The sequence below is a fragment of the Cnephaeus nilssonii genome (genome assembly GCF_951640355.1).
Source record: "Cnephaeus nilssonii genome assembly, chromosome: 11".
In the NCBI taxonomy this organism is placed as follows: domain Eukaryota; kingdom Metazoa; phylum Chordata; class Mammalia; order Chiroptera; family Vespertilionidae; genus Cnephaeus; species Cnephaeus nilssonii.
The window spans coordinates 88,080,103-88,104,641 of NC_137082.1; the positions used below are offsets into that span (position 1 = coordinate 88,080,103).

General features: G+C 45.0%; 1 protein-coding gene across 1 annotated transcript in view; it reads right to left on the minus strand.

Moving 5' to 3' along the window:
* Window positions 1-20,793, minus strand: part of ASXL3 (ASXL transcriptional regulator 3) — a gene marked incomplete at its 5' end in the record, with an annotated part of 185,596 nt that extends 164,803 nt beyond the window's left edge. Inside the window, one exon of the mRNA XM_079785113.1 lies at window positions 20,740-20,793. Within this exon, the coding sequence (XP_079641239.1) occupies window positions 20,740-20,793 (54 nt within the window). The remainder of the gene's footprint in view (window positions 1-20,739) is intronic.
* Between the last annotated feature and the right edge of the window lie 3,746 nt (window positions 20,794-24,539).

Genomic DNA, 24,539 nt, shown 5'->3' on the forward strand with positions numbered 1-24,539 from the left:
GTGCATGGAGTGTCTGCCCCCGGTGGTCATTGTGCATCATAGCTACCGGTCAAATGGTTGCTTAGGCTTTTATATATATAGATTATTATATAAATAATTCTAGCAGTAAGAGGTCTTTACCTAGAACTCAAGTTGGATGAGTTAAGAATTTCTGAATCCCAGGCTTTAGAAAGAGGACTGACATTTTTTAAAAAGTATGAATGAGGTATCTTAATATTTTAGCAATATGACTTGGAGATCTTCTATAGGTCAAAGGCTTATAAGATATGTGCTTCCCTGTTTCTAATTGGAGTTGTGTGTGAACATCTACCATAACTAAAATAAAATAGAGAAAAGACAAACAAACACAACCTATCGTAACTTGTTTATACTAAAAACCAAGTCAGAGATCTCCCACCAAGTTTACTACACTCAAATAGTTAAGATACCACGGAAGTATCTACCTCAAGATTTATGCTAAATACATTCTTGGGGCAATTACTTTCATGTTCTAGTTGATATACTACCCACCTTAGGATAAGCCAAGCTTTCTAACCCTCTCCATCCTATCCCCTTTCGGTCCTGTTTCTTTAAGTATGTGCCGGAGGAATGAAGGCCATACTTATCAGGGCACAAAGCAAACAGAACTGGCTTCAATCAGCTAATATTTGTTGATATGAAATATGGGCTGAGTCTCTTTAAGGAGGCAGTGGAGCATTAAAACTTACCTTTGCCAACAAAAGATTCTTTATGAAATCAGATCGTCCCTATTGCTCTCTAGCTTTCCCCAGGCCTGATTTTACCAGCAGAGCCGCACATACACCCAGGCTGGGAGCTCATTATACCATAATGCTATGTTTAGATGTCAGGATGAAGAAAAACGATTAGCTCTGATGTGATCAAAATATCTATCCTTTTGAAAGAAATACAAGGAAGAGTTACCTATTAACCAACTTAAATTAGCAGTTACATAAAGTCTCACTTATATTGTTCCCAGAGGTTGCCATTCAGCATTATTCAATTATGCCTGAAGATAAATTAGGCCAGATGTTTTCCCTGTAGACTCACTCAACTCCATGCAGTAGTCACTAGGACCACAAGGAATCGAATCCTCCCCATGAAAGCTAAATGTAGGAAAAGCTTTGAGAGTTCTGCTAACTACCTTGACATTCAGGTTTTAAAACTACACCTGCCATCAGGTACAGAGAACATATGAGACAAAAACGTTAGAATATTCTATAGGCATACTCACACAAAGGGGATATAAATATAAAACATATCATCTCCATATTATTAGGAATAAAAAGATCACTTTTTAATCTTTATTGTTGAAAGTATTACAGATGTCCCTTCCTCCCCGCCCCCCAATTGATACTTTCTAGCTCACACCCCCCTACTCCCCCAACCCTGGGGCCTTCACTACACTATTGTCTGTGTCCATGGGTGATAACATCTATGCATACAAGTTCTTTGGTTAATCTGGGGAAGATCTCTTTTGTGACCCCAGCCATTCAGTGGTGACCTTACCTATCTACACTAATAAAAGAGAAAAATGCTAATTGACTGTACCTTCGCTACGCCCACAGCCAATCAGAGCGAGTATGCAAATTAACCCAACAAAGATGGCGGTTAATTTGCATACGCTGAGGGAGGGAGGAGTGAAGACTGAAGACAGCATAGAAGGGAAAGTGGAAAGCAAGGCAGCTGCTGGAGGGAAAGCGTGTGCGGCCACAGCGGCGGGCGGTGGCGGGCGGGGCGGGGCAGGGTGGGGCGGGTCGGGCGTGTGGGGCTGGGCGCACAGCAGCGGGTGGTGACGGGTGGGGCGGGGTGGGGTGCGCAGCGGCGGCAGCGGCGGGCACAGCCGCAGAGGGGGCGGCGGCAGTGGCCGCGGGATTGGGCGCGGCGGGGTGGGAGAGGTGGCGGTGGCGGGAGGGAAGCCCACAGGAAGTCTTGCAGGAATCTTCCTGCAACGGGTCCCTAGTAATAATTATAACTAAGTGCCTATACCTCTATATAACGGCCAAAAAAATCTTGAACATAATTCACTGAAAATCAATGTCTCTTGCAGATAAATTATGTCATAATGAAAAATATAACCTGGCTGGCGTGGTTCAGTGGTTGAGCTTCAACCTATGAATCAGGAGGTCATGGTTCGATTCCCATTCAGGGCACATGCCCGGGTTGCTGGCTCAATCCCCACTGTGAGGCATGCAGAAGGCAACCGACCAATGAGTCTCTCTCATCATTGATGTTTCTAGCTCTCTCTCCTTCTCCCTTCCTCTCTGAAATCAATAAAAAATCTATTTAAATATACATATATATAATCTAACATGTAAGGGATTGGTGCATTAACAACTCCATCCCCATTTAAGCAAAAGGTTGGTAGAGCATTCTAGGAAAGATAGTTTTGAGTGTTTGCTTTAAGGCAAGGAACAGATATGGCTACATACCGGTGAGCTGAAGGACTGGACAAACATTGTTCATCTGGTTTAAGATGCATATGGTCAACACATTCCTTGTGGAATGAAAGTCTGCAGGCTTTCAAGACAAGTGAAACGTCCCTCCTTTTTCTACACGAAACGCAGGGCTCAGTGTGGGAGTCTGTGGACTATCAGGAGTTCCTGAATGCTGTCTGTAGAGAAGAGTGGAAACTGGTGGGAATAGCCTGAGGGTGACTTTGCTCTCAATGGCAGGGAAATGTAGACAGGAATCTGTGAGACAGACTGGGAAATATAATCCCTATGGGGGGGTGCCTTTCTACCAGTACTCCTCGAGGCAAGAGAGAGAAAGACAGACACAGACAGACAGACAGGGAAGGAGGGAGGGAGAGAGGTGTTATTACAGTGTCTGCTTTCCTCTTCTCAATGGTGTGTGGAAGTCTGGCCATACCTTTTCAATGAAACACCATTTGTCTGGCTTGGGGAATCTGAACTCATTTAAACTGTCCAGGTGCCCTTTTTCTATCTCTTAGACTATCTTGGAATTCAATTCCCTGTTAACAATAATTGTTCTACTCTCTCTGGTTAAAAAACTTTCCTCCTCAATAGACAGATGGGAGGAAAAGCAACTATTTTATAAGGCAAAAATATAAACAGAATTCTCTTGAAATAGCACATAAGAGAGTTTTCATTGCTAGGAAAATTCTCTTACTTCCTTGTAATGAAAATTCTCTATTGTTTACTGGTTTAAAAATATCGAAGCATAAATACTGAGGAGGATGACTTTACAAAGCAATTTAATGCAATAGTGAAGAAAAGAGGGACTGGACCTTGTTTGTCTTACTTTCCTCTTAAGCATGTAATTATGCACTTAGTGTCTCATAAACAAACGGAAAAGGTGGCCTGGGGTGAAAACACGGGTTTTGCGATAAGGACTTTACCTGTCAGGATCGGCAGGGACACAAAACAGTGAACACCAACCTTGAACTCTCAGTGGATTAAAACAAACACTTATTTCTCACTCACATCTACGTGTCCAACCAAGAACCAGGATGACTGAAATCCCACCTTGTCACCAGCTCCTGTGATCACCACAGCCGGGAAAGAAATGAGGGGAGTCACACACAGGCTGGAGGAACAAGACAACTCACACTGTCACTCCAACTTCAAGGTGTCAAAGAAGTGCACCCTACCACATAGCCCTAAGGAGGGAAAGTGAATGAACTGTGCACCAACCTACTGACTATCACGAAATAGCCAGTGAACCATGTATTAAGACAGACAAAAAAATTAACTTAGCAGAAGACAATCTTTTTTTCTCTGCAAACGCTATCCCACACAAAGATATATGCACAAACACAGAGGGGAAAAAATATATAACAATACAGAAAGTTTTACTAAAGTCCTACCCTGTTTCTTCCTCATTCACTTTTCTGGATGACACCTTGAAAGGGCTTAACGTTGCCTCTTTCCCTAAAGCTGCCTACTACTATCACCAAGAGAATAAGAGAGAAAAGTTCATGAAAAGATGGAGTGGGAAGACTGGTCTAATTAAGAAAGGGCTGCCCTAACCGGTTTGGCTCCATGGACAGAGTGTGGGCCTGCGGACAGAAGGGTCCCGGGTTCGATTCCGGTCCAGGGCACGTATTTCAGTTGCAGGCTCCTCCCCAGCCCTGGTCAGTGCACGTGCAGGAGGCAAACAATGATGTGTTTCTCTCACATCAATATTTCTCTCTGTCTTTCCCTCTCTCTTCCACACTCTCTAAGAATCAATGGAAAATCATCCTCAGGTGAGGATTAAAAAAAATAAAGGGCCTCATTTTCCACTACAGCTCTTAACAAATGAAAGACTGTTTAACTTCCATGAATCTTGCATTTCCTACCATGAAGCTGAACTCAGTAGTGAATTCTGAATTAAAAAAATAAAAATAAAAAGCAGAGTCATTAGAAGATTAAAAGGAAATGCAACATCTGTATTTGCTCATTTCCAACTCAAAGTCCAGCTATTCCTATTTAGTTACTGGAACTTGGTTTATGAAGATAATATTAGCTAAAAAGTGAAATATAAAAATTGGATACATAAAAATTGGAGAGTGGAAAAGAAAAAAAAAGAGAGAACTCCTGGACATGAACAAGTGTGGTGATCATGGGAGTGGGGTTGGGTGGAGGTGGAAAAGGCATAGAGGGGATAAATGGTGATGGGAGAAAATAAAATAAAAAAATAATAATAAAAGTTGGAGAAAAATGGAAACAGAGTTAAGATTTTTTTTTTCCATTTAATAGTGTCTTTATTTCTGTTTCTCATTTCCTCATTGAAAACCCTGGAGGGCCCTAGCCATTTTGGCTCAGTGAATAGAGGCTCGACCTGTGGACCGAAGGGTCCCAGGTTCAATTCCAGTCATGGGCACATACCTAGGTTGCAGGCCCTTGTCAGTCAGGGCTCCTGCAGGAGGCAGGCAATCGATGTGTTTCTCTCACATGGGTATTTCTGTCTTTCCCTCTCTCTTCCACTCTCTCTAAAATTCAATGGAAAAATATCCTCGGGTGAGGATTTAAACACACACACACACACACACACACACACACACACACACACCTTGTGGTGGATTAAATGTATTAAGAGGGATGGGGGACAAGGAGACGAAATTTTGAAAGCACTATCTTTGTTCCAGTTAAGCTCCAGGAGAAAAGAATTCCATTAGATGAATGAACAAGAACGGATGGAAATAACAGTGTAATGTCCAGAGAAGTCTACACGAAATAAGGAGTATTCAGAGAAATGAGTGCAGATTTACACTATGAATAAGAGAAGTTTGCTCTCTTTTGCTAAGCTAACATCTTCTGAGAATCATGATCAACTCTGTGAAGAAAACGTGGCATTTAGATAGTGAATACAAATATTTACCTGCACCCAGAAAGTATCTGGAAGCTTCATTCAGAATTATATATTTTGTGAATTCAGATCCTAAATTGTGTTAAACTATGTTATAAATATTATATATAAATTATTTACATATAACTCTAAGGAAACTGGCCAGGTAGCGCTATTGGTTAGAGAACTGTGCCAAGGTTGTGGGTTCGATCTCAAGTCAGGGCACATAAAAGAAGCAAGCAATGAATGTATCAATAAGTGGAACAACCAACTGATGTTTTTCTTTCTCTTCTCTTCTCTTCTCTTCTCTTCTCTTCTCTTCTCTTCTCTTCTCTTCTCTTCTCTTTTCTCCTCCTCCTCCTCCTCCTCCTTCTCCTCATCCTCCTCCTCCTCTCTCTCTCTCTCTCTCTCTCTCTCTCTCTCTCTTTCTCCCCTCCCTCTCTAAAGTAAATAAATATTTTTTTAAAATCTGGTCTGTGAGGGAAAATAGAACAGAAACCATCCATTGTAACTTCTAGCCTTTAAATCAGGGAAGTCAAATTTCAAAGGAAACAGACCAACGAAATCTTTAGAATTTTTGCAATGGCTTCCTTGGCCTTAACATTTTTTAAAATATATTTTTATTGATTTCAGAAAGGAAGGGAGAGGGAGAGAGAGAAACATCAATGATGAGAGAGTCTTTGATCAGCTGCCTCCTGCACGCCCCCTACTGGGGATGGAGCCCATAATTCCACCATGTGCCCTGACCAGGAATCAAACCGTGACATCCTGGTTCATAGGTCGATGCTCAACCACTAAGTAACGCCAGCTGGGCGGCCTTAACATTTTTTAAATGTAAAATGAACATCACAAAATATCATACCAGAAATAATGCATGAGAAGTATCTTCATTAACACACTTAAGATCTAGAGCTCCGAAGTTGGGCAGACATGGATTTCAATTGCTCCACTACTTACTACTTCAGCAAGTTAGTTTACTCTCTCTGTAGCAAAGACAATGGCATTACAATAGTTTTCCCAGCATATTTTACATCTGCCCTTTATTGGTGTTTTTATGTAATTTTCTTCTGTCCCTGGAATCCTTGTGTGGCAATCAATCATGTTACCTGATCCCGGCCACTGCTGTTGATGAGTTACAGGTACATCAGCCGAGTAGGACAAAGTGAAAACTTTCCAGGGATTGGCATCTATACTAATAAAAGGCTAATATGCTAATTAGAGTGGACATCTTACAGATGTCCTTCCAGACAAAGCCGCAGCGGCTGCGAAGGCCGAGGAGGCTCAGGCCAGCAGTGGCAGCAGGAGAGGGGAAATGGGGGCGGTGCCTTCCCCTGATCCACCAGGTCACCTCCCTCAGAGGGAGGCCAGACTGGGGGCCCAGGCAGAGGCAGTTAGGGGCCATCAGTCTGGCAGGGGAGCAAGTTAGGGTTGATCAGGCTGGCAGGGGGGAAAGGTAGGGGTGATCAGGCTGGCAGGAAGAGGAGTTAGGGGTGATCAGTCAGGCAGGCAGAGGGGTTAGGGGTGATCAGGCAGGCAGGCAGGCAGGCAGGCAAGTGGTTAGGAGCCAGTGGTCCTGGATTGCAAGAGGGATGTACCAGATTGGAGAGAGTGTAGGCTGAGCTGAGGAACTCCCCTCCCATGCACGAATTTTGTGCATCAGGCCTCTAGTTAAATAATAAATAATAATGAAGAGGAGAAGAAAAAGAGGAAAGAGGAGAGCTAGGTAGGTAGGTAGGTAGGTAGATAAACAGGTTGAAATTCTTTTTGTGTTGGTGTGCTAAGCTTGGAGGGTGCATGTCTGGGGTTCTAGTGACCATCTCATCTTGCCCAAGACTTGAACTGAACCCCACCTGCAGTATGAAGACAACAAAAAGCAAAGACAAAAGATAGAAAGCAAGTGCCTGGATGGCATTCTCTAGTCTCTATACCCACTTACAACTAAAGTGCACCCTTTGATTTTTCAGTCGTGTGAGCCTTTTTGCTAAAACTAGTTTTAGTTCAATTTCTGTTGAAACTGAGAGAAACTGAAGTACTCCACATTCTAAATCTCGATTCCTTAGTTGAAAAAAAAAATGTGTGTAATATTACAACATGTCTCATAGGTTTGCTCTTATGATTAAACAATATTGGAACCAAAAGGTGGTGTTCGGGACCGAGGGCGTTGTCTCGTGAGATTGAAGAATGAGTTCACAGAGGAAGAGGTAAGGGAAAGCAGAGTTTACGGAGAGAGAGACAGACAGCCTCCCTCTAGCAGGGAGGGGACCCAAGTGGGTTGCTGCCAAAGCACTCTGTCTAGGGGTAGATATATGCCCACCTGGCTTCTGATTGGTTCTTCAGCAGAAGCTCTCTGTCTAGGGGTAGGTATATGCCCTGCTGGCTTCCCCCGAAGCTCTCTGTATAGGGGGTGTTGGTTGTTCCCTGCCCAGCAACTCCCGCCTAGCTGGGTTTTCACCTAGCCAGGTTGCCTTAGCAACTAGTCAGCAAGCTTCAGCCTGATATTCCTGGACTTCCTCTTTTCCTTTCCTCCCGTGGTCCCGACCCTAACTACCTAGCCCTCTTCTATCTCCTCAATATAATGCATAACAAGCTGGTGCAGTGTCAGGCACATAAGCACTTAATAAGTACTAACTTTTATTATTAATTAGTGCTACTTTAGCAATAGTAACATTTTATGATAATTGATATACTAAGATTATACCATCGTTATATCAGAATCCTACATTCGCAAAAGGAGGCTCTGACAGCCGAGCATATAAATATTTTACTTACATTTATAAAGGAGATTATTTACTTTGCAAACATTTCCAATCTGTGTTGTAATCAATGCACTAGGTAATTCTTCTCCTGGATTGGAAGTGATAGCAAGCCTTTATAGATCATCATTGCACCTTATTAAAATCAAACATAGAAGATTACATTTAGGTTATTAAATTACTACACTGCACAACTTTACATTTACAGAGAAATATCTCTTGGGCCCTAAGTGGTTTAATTTTTTTTTACATTAATTTCCCAAAGGTCAAGGTTCGTATCTTATTTCATTCACATGTCAACTAACATAATGGCAGAAATTGACTACTTTTCATTGCTATTAAGCATGATGACTGCTGAATTATTATCCCAAAGAAATAAAAGATACTGGTGAGCTGAAAGTAGACACACTTACAAAATCCATCAGTTGTCCAATTGATTCTTGGGAAATTTAATCCCTTCTCTAGATTGTACAGTGACGGTTCAGCAATGTCTCAGAAATAAACGAGGACGTAATTTTTATAGTTCCACTGATCTGTTGAAAACTTTTAAAGACTTGGTTCTGATGGCTCCCCTGGAAAATCTCTGACTCATTCACTTTATTCAACTGTGATCAGCACTAACTTCACATGAGGTAGTGCATCAGGCTCTCAGGAAACAATTATAAACAAGTAAACACCTCATTATAGTGCCACAACCACAAAGCGCTTTGGGAACATATAACCGTTTCTCAAAGAAAGATGAGCCCTGAAGAAAGTGTGGGAATGTACCCGATAAAAAGAAGGAGAGGCTGGGAGGGAGGACTTGATGACGAGAAGGAACAACATGTACAAAGTCGTGGCAAAAAAAAAAAGAGGGACAGCATGATAAACCCAAAGGTCTCACAGTCCTTTTCTAGGACCGGTGTTTAGAATGGCAACGGCAAGAGAGTGAAGCAATGAAGTCAGGCAAGTACACAAAAGACAAGCCCAAAGGATTCTGAAACAAGAGTGACTGCGCTCGTAGAAGAATGAGACACTATCACAAGTTTTTGGCCCTGGCTGGTTTGGCTCAGTGGATAGAGCCTCAGCCTGAGGGGGGTCCCAGGTTCGAGTCCGGTCAAAAGCCCGTGCCCGAGTTGCGGGCTTGGTCCCTAGTGGGGGGCGTGCAGGAGGCAGCCACTCAATGATTCTTTCTCATCGTTGATGTTTCTATTTCTCTCTCCCTCTCCTTTCCTCTCTGAAATCAATAAAAAAATTTTTAAGAAGTTCTTGAAAAGGCCAGGCCTGTGTGCCTCAGTGGTTGAGCGTTGACCTATCAACCAAGAGGTCATGGTTTTGGGTTGTGGCCTCGATCCCCAGTAGGGGGGGCGTGAAGGAGGCAGCTGATCAATGATTCTCTCTCATTATTGATGTGTCTGTCTCTCCCTCTCCCTCTCCCTCTCTGAAATCAATAAAAATATTTTTTAAAAAGCTTTTGAAAAGGAGATATTTTGTATATTCCCCATTAGTGACACCAAATTCATTCTCTACCCTTCTCCATGCAACTCTGTAACCCTGTAGCCTGACCTCTATGAATTTCCTCAACGAAGACGCCCCTGTGATGGACTCAGCCTACAGGGGGCACCAGCTGGAGATGAGAGAATGAAAGGAGAGAGGGGTCATTTACTGATGTCCACGCCTCCCTCACATCCTGGGGCAGAAGAGGCACAGTTACAACCACAGCAGCCAGAGAGAGGCAAGAGAGAGAGAAAGCGGGCAGTGGGGGGACCCAGGAAAGGGCTGGCCCCTGTGGTTGGGTTGGAAGAGGCCATAACCCCAGGCATGGAGGTCCTGGGCGGCCCTGGATCTGGTGAGGTCCCTGAGGCAACACCAAGGGTGCAGCTCCAGCAGTTACCCCTAGGGGGCGATGGAGAAGAAGGGGGCATCCCAGAGCCATGAATAACCAATACTCCTTTGTGTGACCCCCACACCCACCCTTTCTCCACATTCTTGCTCCCCAGCCCTCAGGACCTGAGACTGGGGCTGGGCAGGGGCCTAGAGGAGCGGTGGGAATCCCCTCCCCGTGTGCTTCCTTACCCCTGATGGCCACGGGCACCCATGCTGGGACAAGAAGAGGTTCAAGAGCCCTGTTAACTCCCCAGTGCATACACTACAGGAGCCCCGTCCCCTGGGGAGGGGATTTGGGCTCCATGACCTCTCCAAGGGTAATGGGGGCCATTTCCTCATTGACTACACCCCCCTCCCAGCCCAAGGCGGGGTGAGGGGTAAGGGCTGTCATTAGTTATTAAGGTGGTTGTTGTTTTAAGCAAAATGGGGAAGCATAAGTAAATACAAGGTCACAGTTTCTGTCGCACATCCTTTTCCTACCCCCACAGCCCGCATCACTGCAGTAACCACGCCCTGCTCTTGGCCCTCCAGGGCTAAGGGTGCTAAGAGCGTCCTGCTGGTGCCAGCCCCGCTTCCCCCCCCCCCCCCCCCCCCCGCTGTCCTCGTTCTTTTCCTTACTATGCCCTGCCTTTCTTTAACCACCTGGTTAGGATAGCGCCATCTGTCTTATGGGAACTCAGACTCAAGAGGATACCACGGACCAGTTTTACCCTCCGTCGAACTCAAGGGGGCCCCATAAATCACTTCTACCTTTAAAGAAGCAGTTACGGAGGCAATAAGGAGAATTATTTGAAGTGGGAGTGAGTCTAAAGCCAGTGAAGCCAGTTACAAAGTTGCTGTAGCCATTTAAGCAGAAGATGGAAACTACCAGACACTATAATTAACTGGCATCGTCTGGTCTAATGTCAAACACTCTGCTAAGTACATTATACACATTATCTTACTTAAATATTCCAACCACTCTTTCATGTTATTATTCCCCCTTTAATAGACAATGAAACTAAAATGGAGAGATGTTAAATAATTTGCCCAAGGTCAAACACATAGTAAGTGGCAGGATTGAGACTCAAACATAAATCTTCCTGACTTTTAGGCCCATCATTAATCTATATTCTTTCTCATCTACTGCCAGTGTCAAAGTAAATTACAGTGGAAATGGATATAAGTCTAGGATAAAAAGATAAGAATTTGGAGATTGAAGAAAAGGAGATAAAACTGGCAGAGCTTGGTGATCATGGAATAAAAGGGGGAAAAACACAAAAAGGCATTTAATGAGGACGGTGGTGACTTTCACTGAGAAATGAAAAAGAAAAAGGGGGAGCAGACTGGCCGGGAGCAGGAGGCAGGGAAGAAATGATGTATTCGGTGTTAATCTTGGTGACTTTGTTATTGGTATGAAACACAAATGAAATATTTCCACTCCGGTAATGAAGAGGCCACATATACCTTCTCATCAGTCCCTCGTCGCTAAGCTATAGATATAGGAACTAGAATCTGACCATTCGATGCATCTGCCTGTGAATTTGAATCTTGAATGCGATATGCAAAGACAGAGAAGATAGTGATATGTTCATATGACACACTAGCAACAAAGGCAGTATCCCTTCTCACACTAGGTCACCATGGTGACCATTAGCGGTGGTAGCGGTGCCCACAGCCCTATGTTTGTCTGTAGCATTCTATACTATGTTTGCAGCATGACTCTGTGTGTTTTTGCTCCCTAGCCTCTACTGATCTCTGCCTATTTTTCCAGCCTGTTTTTCCCTGCTACTTCCTGATGATTATTATGAACTACTCTGTGGCCTCCAAAAAACTCCTTTTCTACTTAAGTTAGCAAGAATTGTTTTCTGATGCTTGTAACCCATAACTCTGACTGATAACACCAACACATTCATTGCTATAGCCAGTTAAGTATTAGGGGGCTCCTCCCTGCATTGCTCTTAAATCATTTCCAATCATAAGCTAGGAATGCTAAATCTGCTAGCTGCTGAAGGAACTCTTAGAAGAATTCAAAGAATTCATGGCCTGGTGGGAATACAGAGCACTAAATGAGCTCTATACCACAGCATGATTAAAAATTTAAAGCATAAAAAGGGTAACAAGTGTACTCTAAAAAAAAAAAAAAAGAAAGAAAGAAAGAAAGAAAAAAGTGTACTCTACGTACCGAGTACAAACAAATCCATCCATAAATATTTAAGAAAGAGTATTAAAAGTGCAGAACTTCAAGGATAAAGGTGATAGGTAGCAATTCTCAGATACAAAAAGCATATTACCACTTAAAAAAAAACCCAACTCACCGCAGACAAGGTATCATAAGCATTGATGCAAGAACATAATGAAGATACATTTCAAAGTACTAAGGGTAAAAAACTGTCAACTAAGACTTTTATAACTAGCTAAATTATCACTCAAAGGTGAGGGCAACGTGGAATCTCTCTGTTTGTTTGTTTTTCCTACTAAGTTTCTCTACCTTTTTTTTTTCCCTTTTTTTTATGAAAGATGTGCTAAGCTTTGTGAAGAGAGCCTCTGAATTGTAAGCCATATATTATGGGGGAATAATGCTCCCTAGAGGCTGCTCTTGACCACTTTCACAGGAATGACTCAATATAATCAGATCTGTTCTGGGGGGATAAATACAGTTTTAGTAAGCAAGAGTTGGAAAAGAGATTAGAGAGAAGAATAGTTGGAAGGTCAAAACGATATAAAACACGGTGAATGAAAACAGAAGGCTCTAAATGTGAGCTATACTTAGAAGACAGTTCGCCCCTCTCCGCAGATCCCATGTGCGTCGGTAACATGGATCAGCGGTCGCCAACCCGTGGTCCTTGGACCAATGGTGGTCCCTGAGGTCCAAAAGGTTGGTGACCACTGACATAGGTAAGTCCCTCCCAAACAGGCATGCCATCACATTCTCTTTCTGTGACCAACGCATAACACATTTGTGGGAGGTATGCAATAGCTGTTTAACAACTGGACAAGTTTTCCTTGGAATAGCCATAGTACATAAAAAAAGAAATCATAGGAAGTGTTAATATATTTAGGGAAGAGATCAAGGCTGGAGTTCTCATCCTGGGAGACTCGCCATTGGATGTGTGAAACTGCCAAAGAGGGGGAACGATAAAATAACAAAGAGAGGGGCAGGGAGAATTCTGAGATGAATCAATACCGAAAGGGAAGCTGAGAGAAGAGACCCTCAAGCAAGAAGGAATGGGTAAGAAGAGTGATGGAAAAGAGCACAAAGACTATCAAAGAAGTTCGATTCAAGATGTTTTAACTGAATTTCTAGGATGGATATTAAAAAATAAGAAATTAAACTAAACAGAAAGGATTTAGAAAATACCATTTCTAATTGCAAGATGTTGAAGAATATTAACACATTTTAAAGGAACGAGATTTTTCTCATAAACACTTTTTAAAATAAGAGATTATCTGTTGTGTGTGCATGGTGGGAGTTGGAGGGGGGGGGGGAAATACCAGGAGGCTGGAGAGTAATACAGAATTCTGATGGTCCAGATAACAGCTTAGTGCTATAACCATGCCAACAAGGTTTTGATATATGTACAAATTACATGTGCACTAAAAAACAAAAACAACAACGAAGAACAATAAACAACAGCCTCACTATATCATGACTTCTCTATGACCGAGCTGGAGAAAAAGCCCCCAAAATCCAATCTCAATTTCCAACTCTTTAAAATTATTAAGATATGTTCAAATATATTACAGTTAACAAAATCCTGGGAATGCCATCTGTCTCCTGAATAAGGTGAAGAGTGTCAATTCTATGCCCTTCTTTACTGTAAGTCACTGATAATATATTCAGAAATCAATTACTGCACAACTAAAGAAAAATGGAACACTTGCCCCCAAAAATACCAATTATGGAATTATTTTAGAAATCCTTATCTCATTTTTTCCTGGACCAATTTATGCTAAACATATGCAAAATAAACCAAGGTATCTAACTGCATTGTGCAGTAAATTATATATCTGTATACTTTGAAATAATCTTACCGTTTCTAAGCCTGCCCACTAAGTATAAATTGCGCCGCCTGGGATAATTCCTCAGGTTATAAAAGTTTCCACCAAAGCGAGGGTCTTGGGTGCCATTGGAGTTATATATTTGAGCTATTCAAACCAACGTTCTGACAAGATCCTTTGGCTCTAACCCCAGGGCATGAATTTGCCTTAAAACTACACAAGAATGTGTCCGAGGGCTATATGTCAATCAACCCGGGGTAGGGCCTCGTCCCAATTTAGTGTTGTCACTTGCTGACATGGAAACCAGCAACAGTTAATTGTTGGGACTTCAAGTGGGAATATTGAGGAATGAGGAGAGGTAGGTGTCGAAGTTCAGGCTGATAAAGCTGTTAATTGCTACCCTTTTATGTGGACTTGTATAATAATGAAAACAATGTGGCTAATCATATAATGTTTCTATTTGTTCCCCAAGGGCTCTTCAGGGAAAGTTTCAGTCCCGGCTAGATTTCCTCAGCTCCCGGCTGTGCGGGGACAAAGGCAGAACAATCCAGGCTCTCAGGGCTGGCAAACAGCGGAACAGGGGTCCCATACGGGGCCCCGCCCCGGCCTGTCAGGAAGGGGCCAGTCTCCTCCTGACAACCTCTGGGGGAGGAACTGAGACGTATACATTAACAACAACTTCAAGTGGACTTTTGATGATTAGGAGAGAGAGACAGACAGACAGACAGACACAGAGACTGATGTGGGCTCGGATCTGCCATTCAGCAAACCAGGTCAATTCACATCTGTAAAAATGCCCCCGTTCCTTTTTCAATCAGAAAGACAGCACCGGAGTGAATGGGAGCGGTGCCAGGCCTGGTCCTCAGAGACAGGTGGCGATGCTGGGCACCTCATTGAACCACACTGGAGCCCCATCTCCTGAGACGCCCCGAGTGAGCTCCAGAGCCTTTGGGGAAGCGCAGCCCTCGGTGGTGTGTTTTCTACAGGTGCATATGGCTTACCGATGCTCACTGTGCCTCATGTGGCAAAGGCTACTGGGTAACAAAGTTGTGTTATTTAAAATAAAATATTTCCAACACCCATTTTGTTTTCAGACTCTTTATTACCAAGTAATGGCAGCATTCAGAGACACCCCAAGACATTTCGAATCCATTCCCTCTCTGTAAGGGACGGCCATTCTGTTTTGTGTGGGCTTTTTATTATTATTATTATTATTATTATTATTATTCTCTTTCTACCAACACCTACCTCACCAGTCCCATGCTACAACTGACAAGGACCAACTGCCTTAAAAATGACTTTCAAACCCCTCTCCCCCACGTAACTGCCAACTCTATTGCAGGGCCTCCCCCCCCACCCCCCCGGACCTCTGATATTTCCAGGCGTGTCTTCCGCAGTGGCCCCTAAACCCATGCTCTTTCCGGACTCTACACCTTTATCCACGCCGTTTTCTCCGAGTGTCCTCCTCTTGTCACCTGTTTGATTCGTATTTCAAGGATGAACCAAGTTTCATCCAACCCATCAAGCCTTCTACAATCACTCCCTGCCACCCAGCCCTCCCTGCTGTGCACCTGTAAACTAGCACCTGCGCGATCGTTCACGTGACACCTCCGATGGTGTCTGCTCGGTCACCCCGTTTCCCTCGTCTCCTCTCCTGAACTCTCCCCTCCTGGGGAAGATAGCGTTGGGTCCTCCCCAGCATTTGAACTGCGAGTGGGGGAGCCCCCGATATGTTTAAGGAACATATGCACCTTTCCAATGCATTTCAGTGAACTAATGACGCTATTACATGATTAAATATTGAATTTAATTGCTTTACAAGTTAGCTTTCCTGTAGTGAAATTCCTTTACAGGTATAACTCTACAAGCCTGAAAGCCAGAGCGTGCTGAGAAAAGAGCCCATTTCTGACACCCAAGGAATTGTCTGCTTACCAAAGAGTTTGTCAAAGAAGAGAAGAACGTGAAGACTCGTTTCTTAAAATTCCCTTTCATGTTAGCAAGGCATAAAAAAATTAACCACCTAAACACTAGGCCCGAGTTCACATTTCTCATCATTTCAAACACATGTTATTTCAACTTGAAACTCATTTCTTAAAATATGGAGATGGCTGAACTCATCCATCTTTTAAACTGCAGAATGAAAATGTGGGCCCCGTGTCTGAAAGGAGAGGTGATGAGATACAGACGTACAGAGATGAGGCTGTATGTAGGTCCCGGAAAACCGCTGAATCGAACCAAAGGACATGGAAGCGACTGAAAAGAAAACTCCGTTTGCCAAATACACTCGCCAGGCTCCCAGGCCGGTACGCCGCGTCACCAGGATGCTCGTGCGCACCTTTGGGGCTCACTCCCAACCACAGGTCACCGTGCTCTCAGCGGGCAGGGTCTGGTCATCACCTACAATCCCAGCGCCAGGAGCACAGCGAGCAGTGCCCACAGCAGGACCGACGCTCGCTCCTCATCCCCACGTCCATCGCTCCGGAGAAATGATGCTGATTTCCAAAACACCAAGGCCAGAGGCCGGGCAACCAATAAAGGAACAATTATGAACAGTTTTCAGTTGTAATGGTTCCCAACACCGCTCAGTGCTGTCTTCCAGCAACCCGCACCGTTGGTGTAGACTGTGATGCATTATCAATCTCCCCCGTGCAACGGCTGCACACAGACCTCCTTTCATTAATAAACTCACTACTTAGTTTTTAATACAATGCGATTTACAAGATATCCATTTCTCCGAGACCTCCAGGAACCCTGCCGTGGCAGAAAGGGACATGTGCCTGCTTTCTCCCAACAATGAGGCAAATTTGCCATTTAAAATCTTTTTCCAAAGGTCACCTTGAACTACCAAAAAAAAAAAAAAAAGAAAAACCCACTGATATTCATCATCTGTGTGAATATATCTAAACTGTGAGCAAATAAATCAGCCACGTTACCAAGCACAAAGCTCCTAGAGATGAAGATGTATTTTCAGGTGCCCGTGAGGCCAAACAAAGATGGTAAGGAGTGAAACAAATGGAAGGACACTCGGGGACCAAATTAATACACTGAACCCCTCTCGTAGCAGCAGCGTTCCCTGTAGAACAAAGTGACGAAACTATCAAAAAGCACTTCTCGAAGCAACAACATTTGTGCATGTCAAAAAAAAAAAAAAGAATTAACCTGGAATAAATATATAAATAACAGTATGTTTTGTGTTAAGCCAGTAACAAAGAAACCCTTTAGCGCCGTTAAACAAAGTCCTGTCAAACCCCCATTTTTTATTTTTTTACAAAGAAGCACGAAGATCCTTTCACAACGGTTTAAACTGTATTTATAGTAACGGAGGGAAGACTTCAGATAAAAGTCAGAAAGATTAAAGTCGAAGCCCCCGCTCGCCAGGAGCTATGTTCTGATTTTTCTCCTCACTGCAGGTCTGCAAACATTAAGACAGAAGATGCTGGCGTGTGGCTCTGGGGGCTCCTCGGAGACTCCACCACCTTGGAGGAGCAGGGAACACGGGTGGAAACGCATGTGGTTGGGGAGCAGGCTCCATATGAAATGGCAACGCGCAAAGTAACCACCCCAACTGCAGACAGCCCGGGGAGGGGAGGGGAGGAGGCGGAGGGCTGAAATTTCTGCAACTGATGCAGGGCAGAAAGAAAGAGGGAAAAAAAAAAAAAAGAAAGATGTGGTATTACTGTTTTAAAATGGCAGCCTGTTAATAATCACTGCATTCCTGAACACACAGGGCATCCCAGCGCCGCCTTCTCTCCTGAGCCAGCACAGTGCTCACTCCCAGGGAACTGGGGGGCTTGGCGCTGTAGCTCCCGCTAAACAAAACCCTGGAGTTGCCACTCAGGAGTTTATAGGCTTGGAGACCATATACTTTTCTGACAAAGAAAAAAAAAAAAAACAAGATACAAAAATGCTGTTTTCGCCTGGCAGGGCTTAGTTACTCTGGAGAGGAAGGTTCTTACATGTATGTTTTTCTTCAAAATGAATGCAAAGCGACCCTGAAACAGCTTTTGGTTCACAGATCAAAACATCTATTTTGCATTTCTTCTCCCTTAATATTGTCTCCTTCAAGAAAATCACTTTATCTCTCTCACACACACACACACACACACACACACACACACACACACACACTCTCCAGGGTGCTCAGTGTATACTGTATGAACTGGAAGGTTATTCTTAATGTGAATTTGGATAGTCTCTCTTCAGTTCATATATTGCACGAACCACATACTGAGTTGTATATTTTCAGGCCATCCTTAGTATTTACTTTTAAAATCAGACACTTGGTTTAACAGTGGATGAAGAAAGGCTAAAAAAGTCCTTAACAACAACACACACAGCAAGGGGCCGTGTGAAATGTGGAATGACAGTATTTGTATCACAGAAATACCAAGAAGAAAGCATTCCTTTTTCACTGAGTGTAAATTAATACTATCAATTTGAAGAGTAAACATATTTTTCATGCAAGTCTGGAAGAGGTTTTAAGTCTATACGCTTTCATGTAATCATAAAGAGAGCATGAAAGGATGTCAGTATTACCCAAATAGGTCCGTTTCTCTGTTATTCACAAAGTTAAGAACCATCGAAAGTCACTTTTACAAATCACAAATTTCTGGAAAAGGTATTCTGAAGTACAATTACTTGCTATTCCATTCGGTATTTTATTTCAACGGCAACATTTTGAATACATGCACATTTGTACAACTACCAGGGGAAAAATAACTTGAACCAAATTGAAAAATTACCATAACTACTAGTTCAATATGTCTGGTTAAAATAGAGACATCTGGTCTGTCATTAATTCTTTTGTGCTGATGACTCCTAGTGTGTCTTTTCCCATCAATGAACTTTGCAAGAGAAAAATACAACTTTTAACAACAACAAAAAAAACCCATGACTCAGAAATCTATTTCAAGATTTGCCAATACAGATATGTTATGATTAGTTCAAATAAAGCACAGTGCTTTCAAGAATAGCAACGTACCCTGATTGAATACAAATGGTTAGCTTTAAATTCCATCAGAATAATGTTCTGAAGTCATTCTCTGCAGGCAAATATGGCTAATTCATGAAAATATTTATAAATCGACACATTGTTCACTTGTTTAAAATGCATACACTGGAGCTCTATAATAACACTTGATTGCCTCTCCAAGGAATCTGAATAATACATTCTGCACACCCCCACACAATTCTGAATTAATGGCTGGGCAAACAATAAGTAATGCGCTGCACTCTAGCAAAAATCCAGTGATAACATCAATCCGGCATCTACTTAACACTGACTGCCTACTTTCCACAGATTCCTCACCAGTAAGTTTCTTCTCCTGCAGGCGGTTCATTAGGGAATGACGATGACCTGCCCATTCATCCCCAGAGAGGGAGTGATTTAGCGATTAATATGATCACAAATGGGGGGAGAAACCATAACATACATGACTACAAATGAAGAGAAGAAGGAAAGGGGCCTGGCCCCTTTGGCTCCCAGTAACTAGATGACCATTTTAAAAAGGACTTTGGTCACTGCTTCGCAGGGCAACAGGACCAATGATGGAAAGCCCTTTGCTGGAATCCGCAGGCATACCAGGAAGGCCCTTCACCCAAACTCAGATAATGCCTTTTGACAAATGTTCTCCTTGAGCAGGATGTAGTTATTCAAAACCATAAAAAAAATAAATTAAAAAAAAAGACCACGGTTATAGTAACACAACCTTTACAAAGCCAACCTTAACATGTCCTGGGGTCTCCCCCCACCTCCCCCGCTGCATGCAGTCTGCTTTCTTTCGGCCAATTTATAACAGATAGTAAGTTGGTGAATAAATATTTAATTTATGCAGCCGAGACCCTGAAAGGCTGAGCTTCAAATGCAATGCCTTGCATTCCCATGAGGCACCCTGTACAGAAATATCCTTTAAAAAATCCATCTACAGCTGTCCTTTAAGAGAAGAAGGGAAGAGGAAAAACCCACACATACACATGCGTCGAACCACGGCGCCGACGCCCCTCCGCCAGCCGGCATGTCTATAGAGACATTCTCCCGATGATTAAAACGTAAGCTCCGAGCTCCGAAAGCTTCCAGACGAGGAACAGCAGCCGAGTAACGCCGCCCAGGAAGCCGGCAGCGAAACACACCTCCCGTGCACTCGGAGCAAGCTCGCCCCGCGAATGACACCGACCCAACTTCCCCAAACACACACACACACACACACACACCCCGACACACACACTCACGGATTGCACACACGTGCACAGGATGTACACACAAACATCGAGCGGAGCACAATACCTACACACACAAACGAACTTGATCGACACAAAACATGCACGGATCGGTGTGCACACAGAACGCACACGGCACGGCACACAGACCCGCAGCGCCCGAGCCCGCATGCACACGCCCCGCAAGTCCGCGTGGGACACGCGCCGTGCACGCACGTGGAAAATGCATGAACTCACGGGACCGAACGCCCACAGCCCGCGCGGAGTTATTGATGGAATGCCGGGGGCGGGGGCGGGGGCGGCGGGAGTGGGGACGGCCACACAAAGGTCTCCGGGCGGCCGGGCGGGGAGCGGGCGGGCCGGGCGCTCGGAAATCCCCCCGCAGAGCGGCCCCGCCGAGCGCGGACGGCGAAGTGCGGGGAAGTGTCCCGGGCGCGGCGGGCGCGGGGTCCCCGAGACGATCGCTGCGCCCGTCCGCGCGCACGCAGACCCACGGGGGCCCGGCGAGCCCACTCCCGCGGAATAACAAAGAGCGGGAGCCGGGCGCGGGCGGCGGCTCGGGCTGGGGGCGGCCGTCTCGGCGGCCGCGGGCGGCGCGGGGCGAGCGGCGGGCGGCGGGCGGGGCGGTACGTACCAGGCGGGCAGCCTCGGCCCAGGTGCGGTCCTTCTTCTTCCTCTTGTCTTTCATGTTTGCATCTCATTGATGGTGCTGCTGGTGACGTGGGGGATTCCACGGGCGCTCGGGGTTCGGGCGCCGAGACAATGACCCAGTGACCCGGTGACCCGCACTCGCTCCGCGGGGGGAGGCGCGCGGGCGGCGGTGGGAGGGATGGAGCGCGGGGGTGGGGTGGGCGCTGGGGGCGCGCGGGCGGCGGCGCGCGGGGGGCGGGCGCGGGCGGCGCGGCGGCGGGGCCGGGGGCGGGGGCGGCGCGGGGCCGGGCTCGCTCGTGCGGGGCTCGCGCTGCGCCGCCGCCGCCCGGCCGCCGCGGTGACAGCTCCGGGGATGCTGCGCTCGGCCCGGCTCCCAACAATACACTCTGACGTCACGGGGAATGGCGACGGGCCGCACACTCGCCGCTCACACCCGCCGCTCACACTCGCCCTCGCGCGCGCACACTCGCCGCGCGCCCCCCTCCAGCCACGCCCTGAGCCCCTCGCCAGACCCCACCCCCTGCACCCCGGCCCTCCCCCCCACCCCCGAGGCGCGGGCGCTGCCGGCGGGGCCCAGGCCGGGAGCCCCCAGCCGCGCGGGGGCCTTGGGAACTTGGGTCCGAGTCCGCTGGCAACTCGGAGCCTCCGTCCTGTGCGCTCCCGCTCACACTCACGCGCCCCCGCGCACGGAGCCCCGGACCCCCTCTGCTGGCCCCTTCACCCCCCGCGGCTGGGCCCCGGGGAGAGGGCACCACAGCCGCTCACCCCGAGCCAGTGCTGGACGTGCAGCTGGGCGCAGCGCGGAGCCACCCTGTCACCTCAGACAATGCCGGACCCCGGGCTGCACGGCGGGTCGGGCCTGGCTCAGCACCGGCTCTGTGCAAACTGCGTGCAGTCATCGTTCTGGACCATAAAACGTGCTGCACACGGAAACGGCTCCACGGCTAACGCGAATTTTAAAATGATAATTGCCAGGCTTGGGATCCGTCAAGAGTTGGATTGTTAACCTTGTTAGCGAACTACACACACACACACACACACACACACACACACACACACACACACACACAACGCAAACAACTGCGGAGACTTGAAAGTTTATTGTAACCTCCCCAGCCTCTTAGGTCTCTGGTGAATTGTGTAGGTCTATCGAGTTATGGTAAGCAGAGAGAGAAATGGCTCTATGACCCACAGTAATTATGTGTGCGTTTACCTTGAGGATGGAAAAAACAAAAAGGGCACTCATGCCGGATTATTTATGTAAGGTTAGTTCCTGACTACAGAAATAATGGTATGTAAACAGCACTTCGTGTTTTTTTCACTTACACCATCTCATTTGATCCTCAAAACATCGCAGTTAAACCTATTTGTTCACTCCGCTGCGCAGAGGAGGAAATGAAGCTGAAGGCATTAGACTGTGCCCAAGGTCTCTTGCAAAATCAGTGGTAAGAACCAAACCCAAATCTTTTGGCCCCAAGCCCACGTTCTCTCCATTACCCTAGAAGACAGTGTTTAAAAACAAATACCCCTAACTAGAAGTGAACGTCTACAGTGAAGAAAAGACATGTCTGAGAAAGAGAACAATTACAGTAACCTGACTCCTTTCAGAACACTGTCCAATGACTGAGGTCATAAAAATATCTGACTACCAACACTTAATCAGTGGCAGTTCATAATCATAAAGAGCTGATGATGTTAATTATTTAAAAATATGTGCATTATTAATGCACTAGACTAAGGGAAAGCTATGCATCCGTTTAAGAAAATATCAAAAGATTATCTTCACTTTTTTCTTTTTTCTTTTTTAAATGGATTTGAGAACACACCGAAGTTATCCTGAGGGGAAAACTTTACCCAGGCACTGTGCATAACTCTATCCAGGTGTATTATATTTTTACTTTACATTTCAAATATATTAAATTTGAATCACATTCACATCTGTTTTTATTTTTGAGAATCCTCTTTATGGCTAAAGTAATGGATATATTTTCAAAGTATTCTCATTCTAATGTTTTCTCCTCTATTCCGAAATAGCTATGTTAAGCAATCAGACCATAACATATAATTTGTTATTTTCTGAGGAATAGTGCTTAATAAGACGTTTTGGAGCCAGCTAAAGGGAAACATGCATATTTAGTTGCTCTACAGTAACTTATTATTCTTTAATAACCAACTTGATTATCAAAGAAGAGAAAATATATCATCCTACTGAAGCAGATGTAAATTCGTTGCTTAAAAAAAAAAGCAATCTGAAACAAACAAAAAAAATTACCCATTCTATGACAGTGAGCCAAGCATAAATAATCAATATTATGAACTGACTCTTAGAATGAACCTCCATTTTGGGGTACTTGAGTATAAATAGTCCCTACCAGGTAAGTTTGGTTAAAGACTTGGTGAGTATTCGATGCCAAAATAACGTATACTTCACAGAGCACCGGAGCAGAGACGGGCCTACTCATGTACATTCAGCCATCCTTTCCCTTATGGCTCCCTCAAGCTCAATGATTGTCTGTGGCGGGAGGAGGGAAATATGACTCAAGTACTGATCTTTTATATTTGGTAAGTTACATGAATCTCTCTCTCTTTTTAAAGAGGTAGAAAGTGATAAATGTCAGCAGAAATATACAAGTCAAATTATGTGAAAATTAGTAAGAGGAATAACTCTCTACTGGGGAGATGTTTTAAAAGGCTTTAAAAAAGAGAAGTCCTTGGAAGTGGGATTTGAAAGATGGTAGGATTTGAACACTGGAATTTGTAGGAATGGAGAGAAACTTTCCCACTAGAAGTGCAGCCAAAGTCAGGACAGTTTAGGGCTAGGGGAATATTCAGATGAACAGGCGACACCCATCAAGTGCCTTGCCTTCCTTTAAAGTTCCTTTCAGAGCAAATGCATCTCAGGAAGCCTTCCTTTCCCTGAGGAGAGAGGACTAAGGCAAGGAGCACCGGCTTCCGTTAAAACTGCCCTCCACTTCCTTTGGTGAGGTTCCCATCCCAATGGCACAGCACTGGGGGGCGCCCCAGAGTTCAACCCGCAGGAAATCAACAGCACCCTCTCTGAATTCCCAGGCTGGCTTTCTCCCAATGCTGGCTGGCTCCTAGGTTTGGAATTCAACAGTTCCTGTGGTGCAGGTCTCCTTCATCAATCCCAGCAGATCTTTTCCTGTCCTGGGATGTTACGTAGTTTTAGATTACAAGATGTTTAACGATTGATAGACACTCCATACAGAGCAAACCCGAACAGCAATAAGTGTCCATGGATATAAGACAAAACAGAGGTAAGGGTGCATTTTGGAAACGGGTTAACATTCATAGGAGACTCTGACACACACACACACACACACACATACACACACACACAGAGAGAGAGAGAGAGAGAGAGAGAGACTTAAGAATTAGGGGCAGAAGTTGTTGTGTCATGGTCTGTCGGAAAATGTAATCAAAGTGTTGACCAAATATGGGAAAGTTTAGGCAGGAATAAGGGCCTGGGACTGCTTTTATTGCCATCCCACACACCCCATGGAAGTCTGGAATGAATGGAAGTTTCCTCCACCCCTCCCCCACACATGCCTACCAGCAGGCCCAACTCGGAGCAGAAGGTGGGGTGAGCAGGGAGTCATAAAAGCGGAAAGGGGGAGAAGAAAGACAATGCTGCAGGGGAGATGGGAGAGGTCTGAGGGGGTCTTCATGACCACCCAACGTGAGTCCTGTTTCTGAAACACAGTTATTATGCACAAACTGGGGATCCCTGAGTTCTACAAATAGGAACATTTAATCATCTTA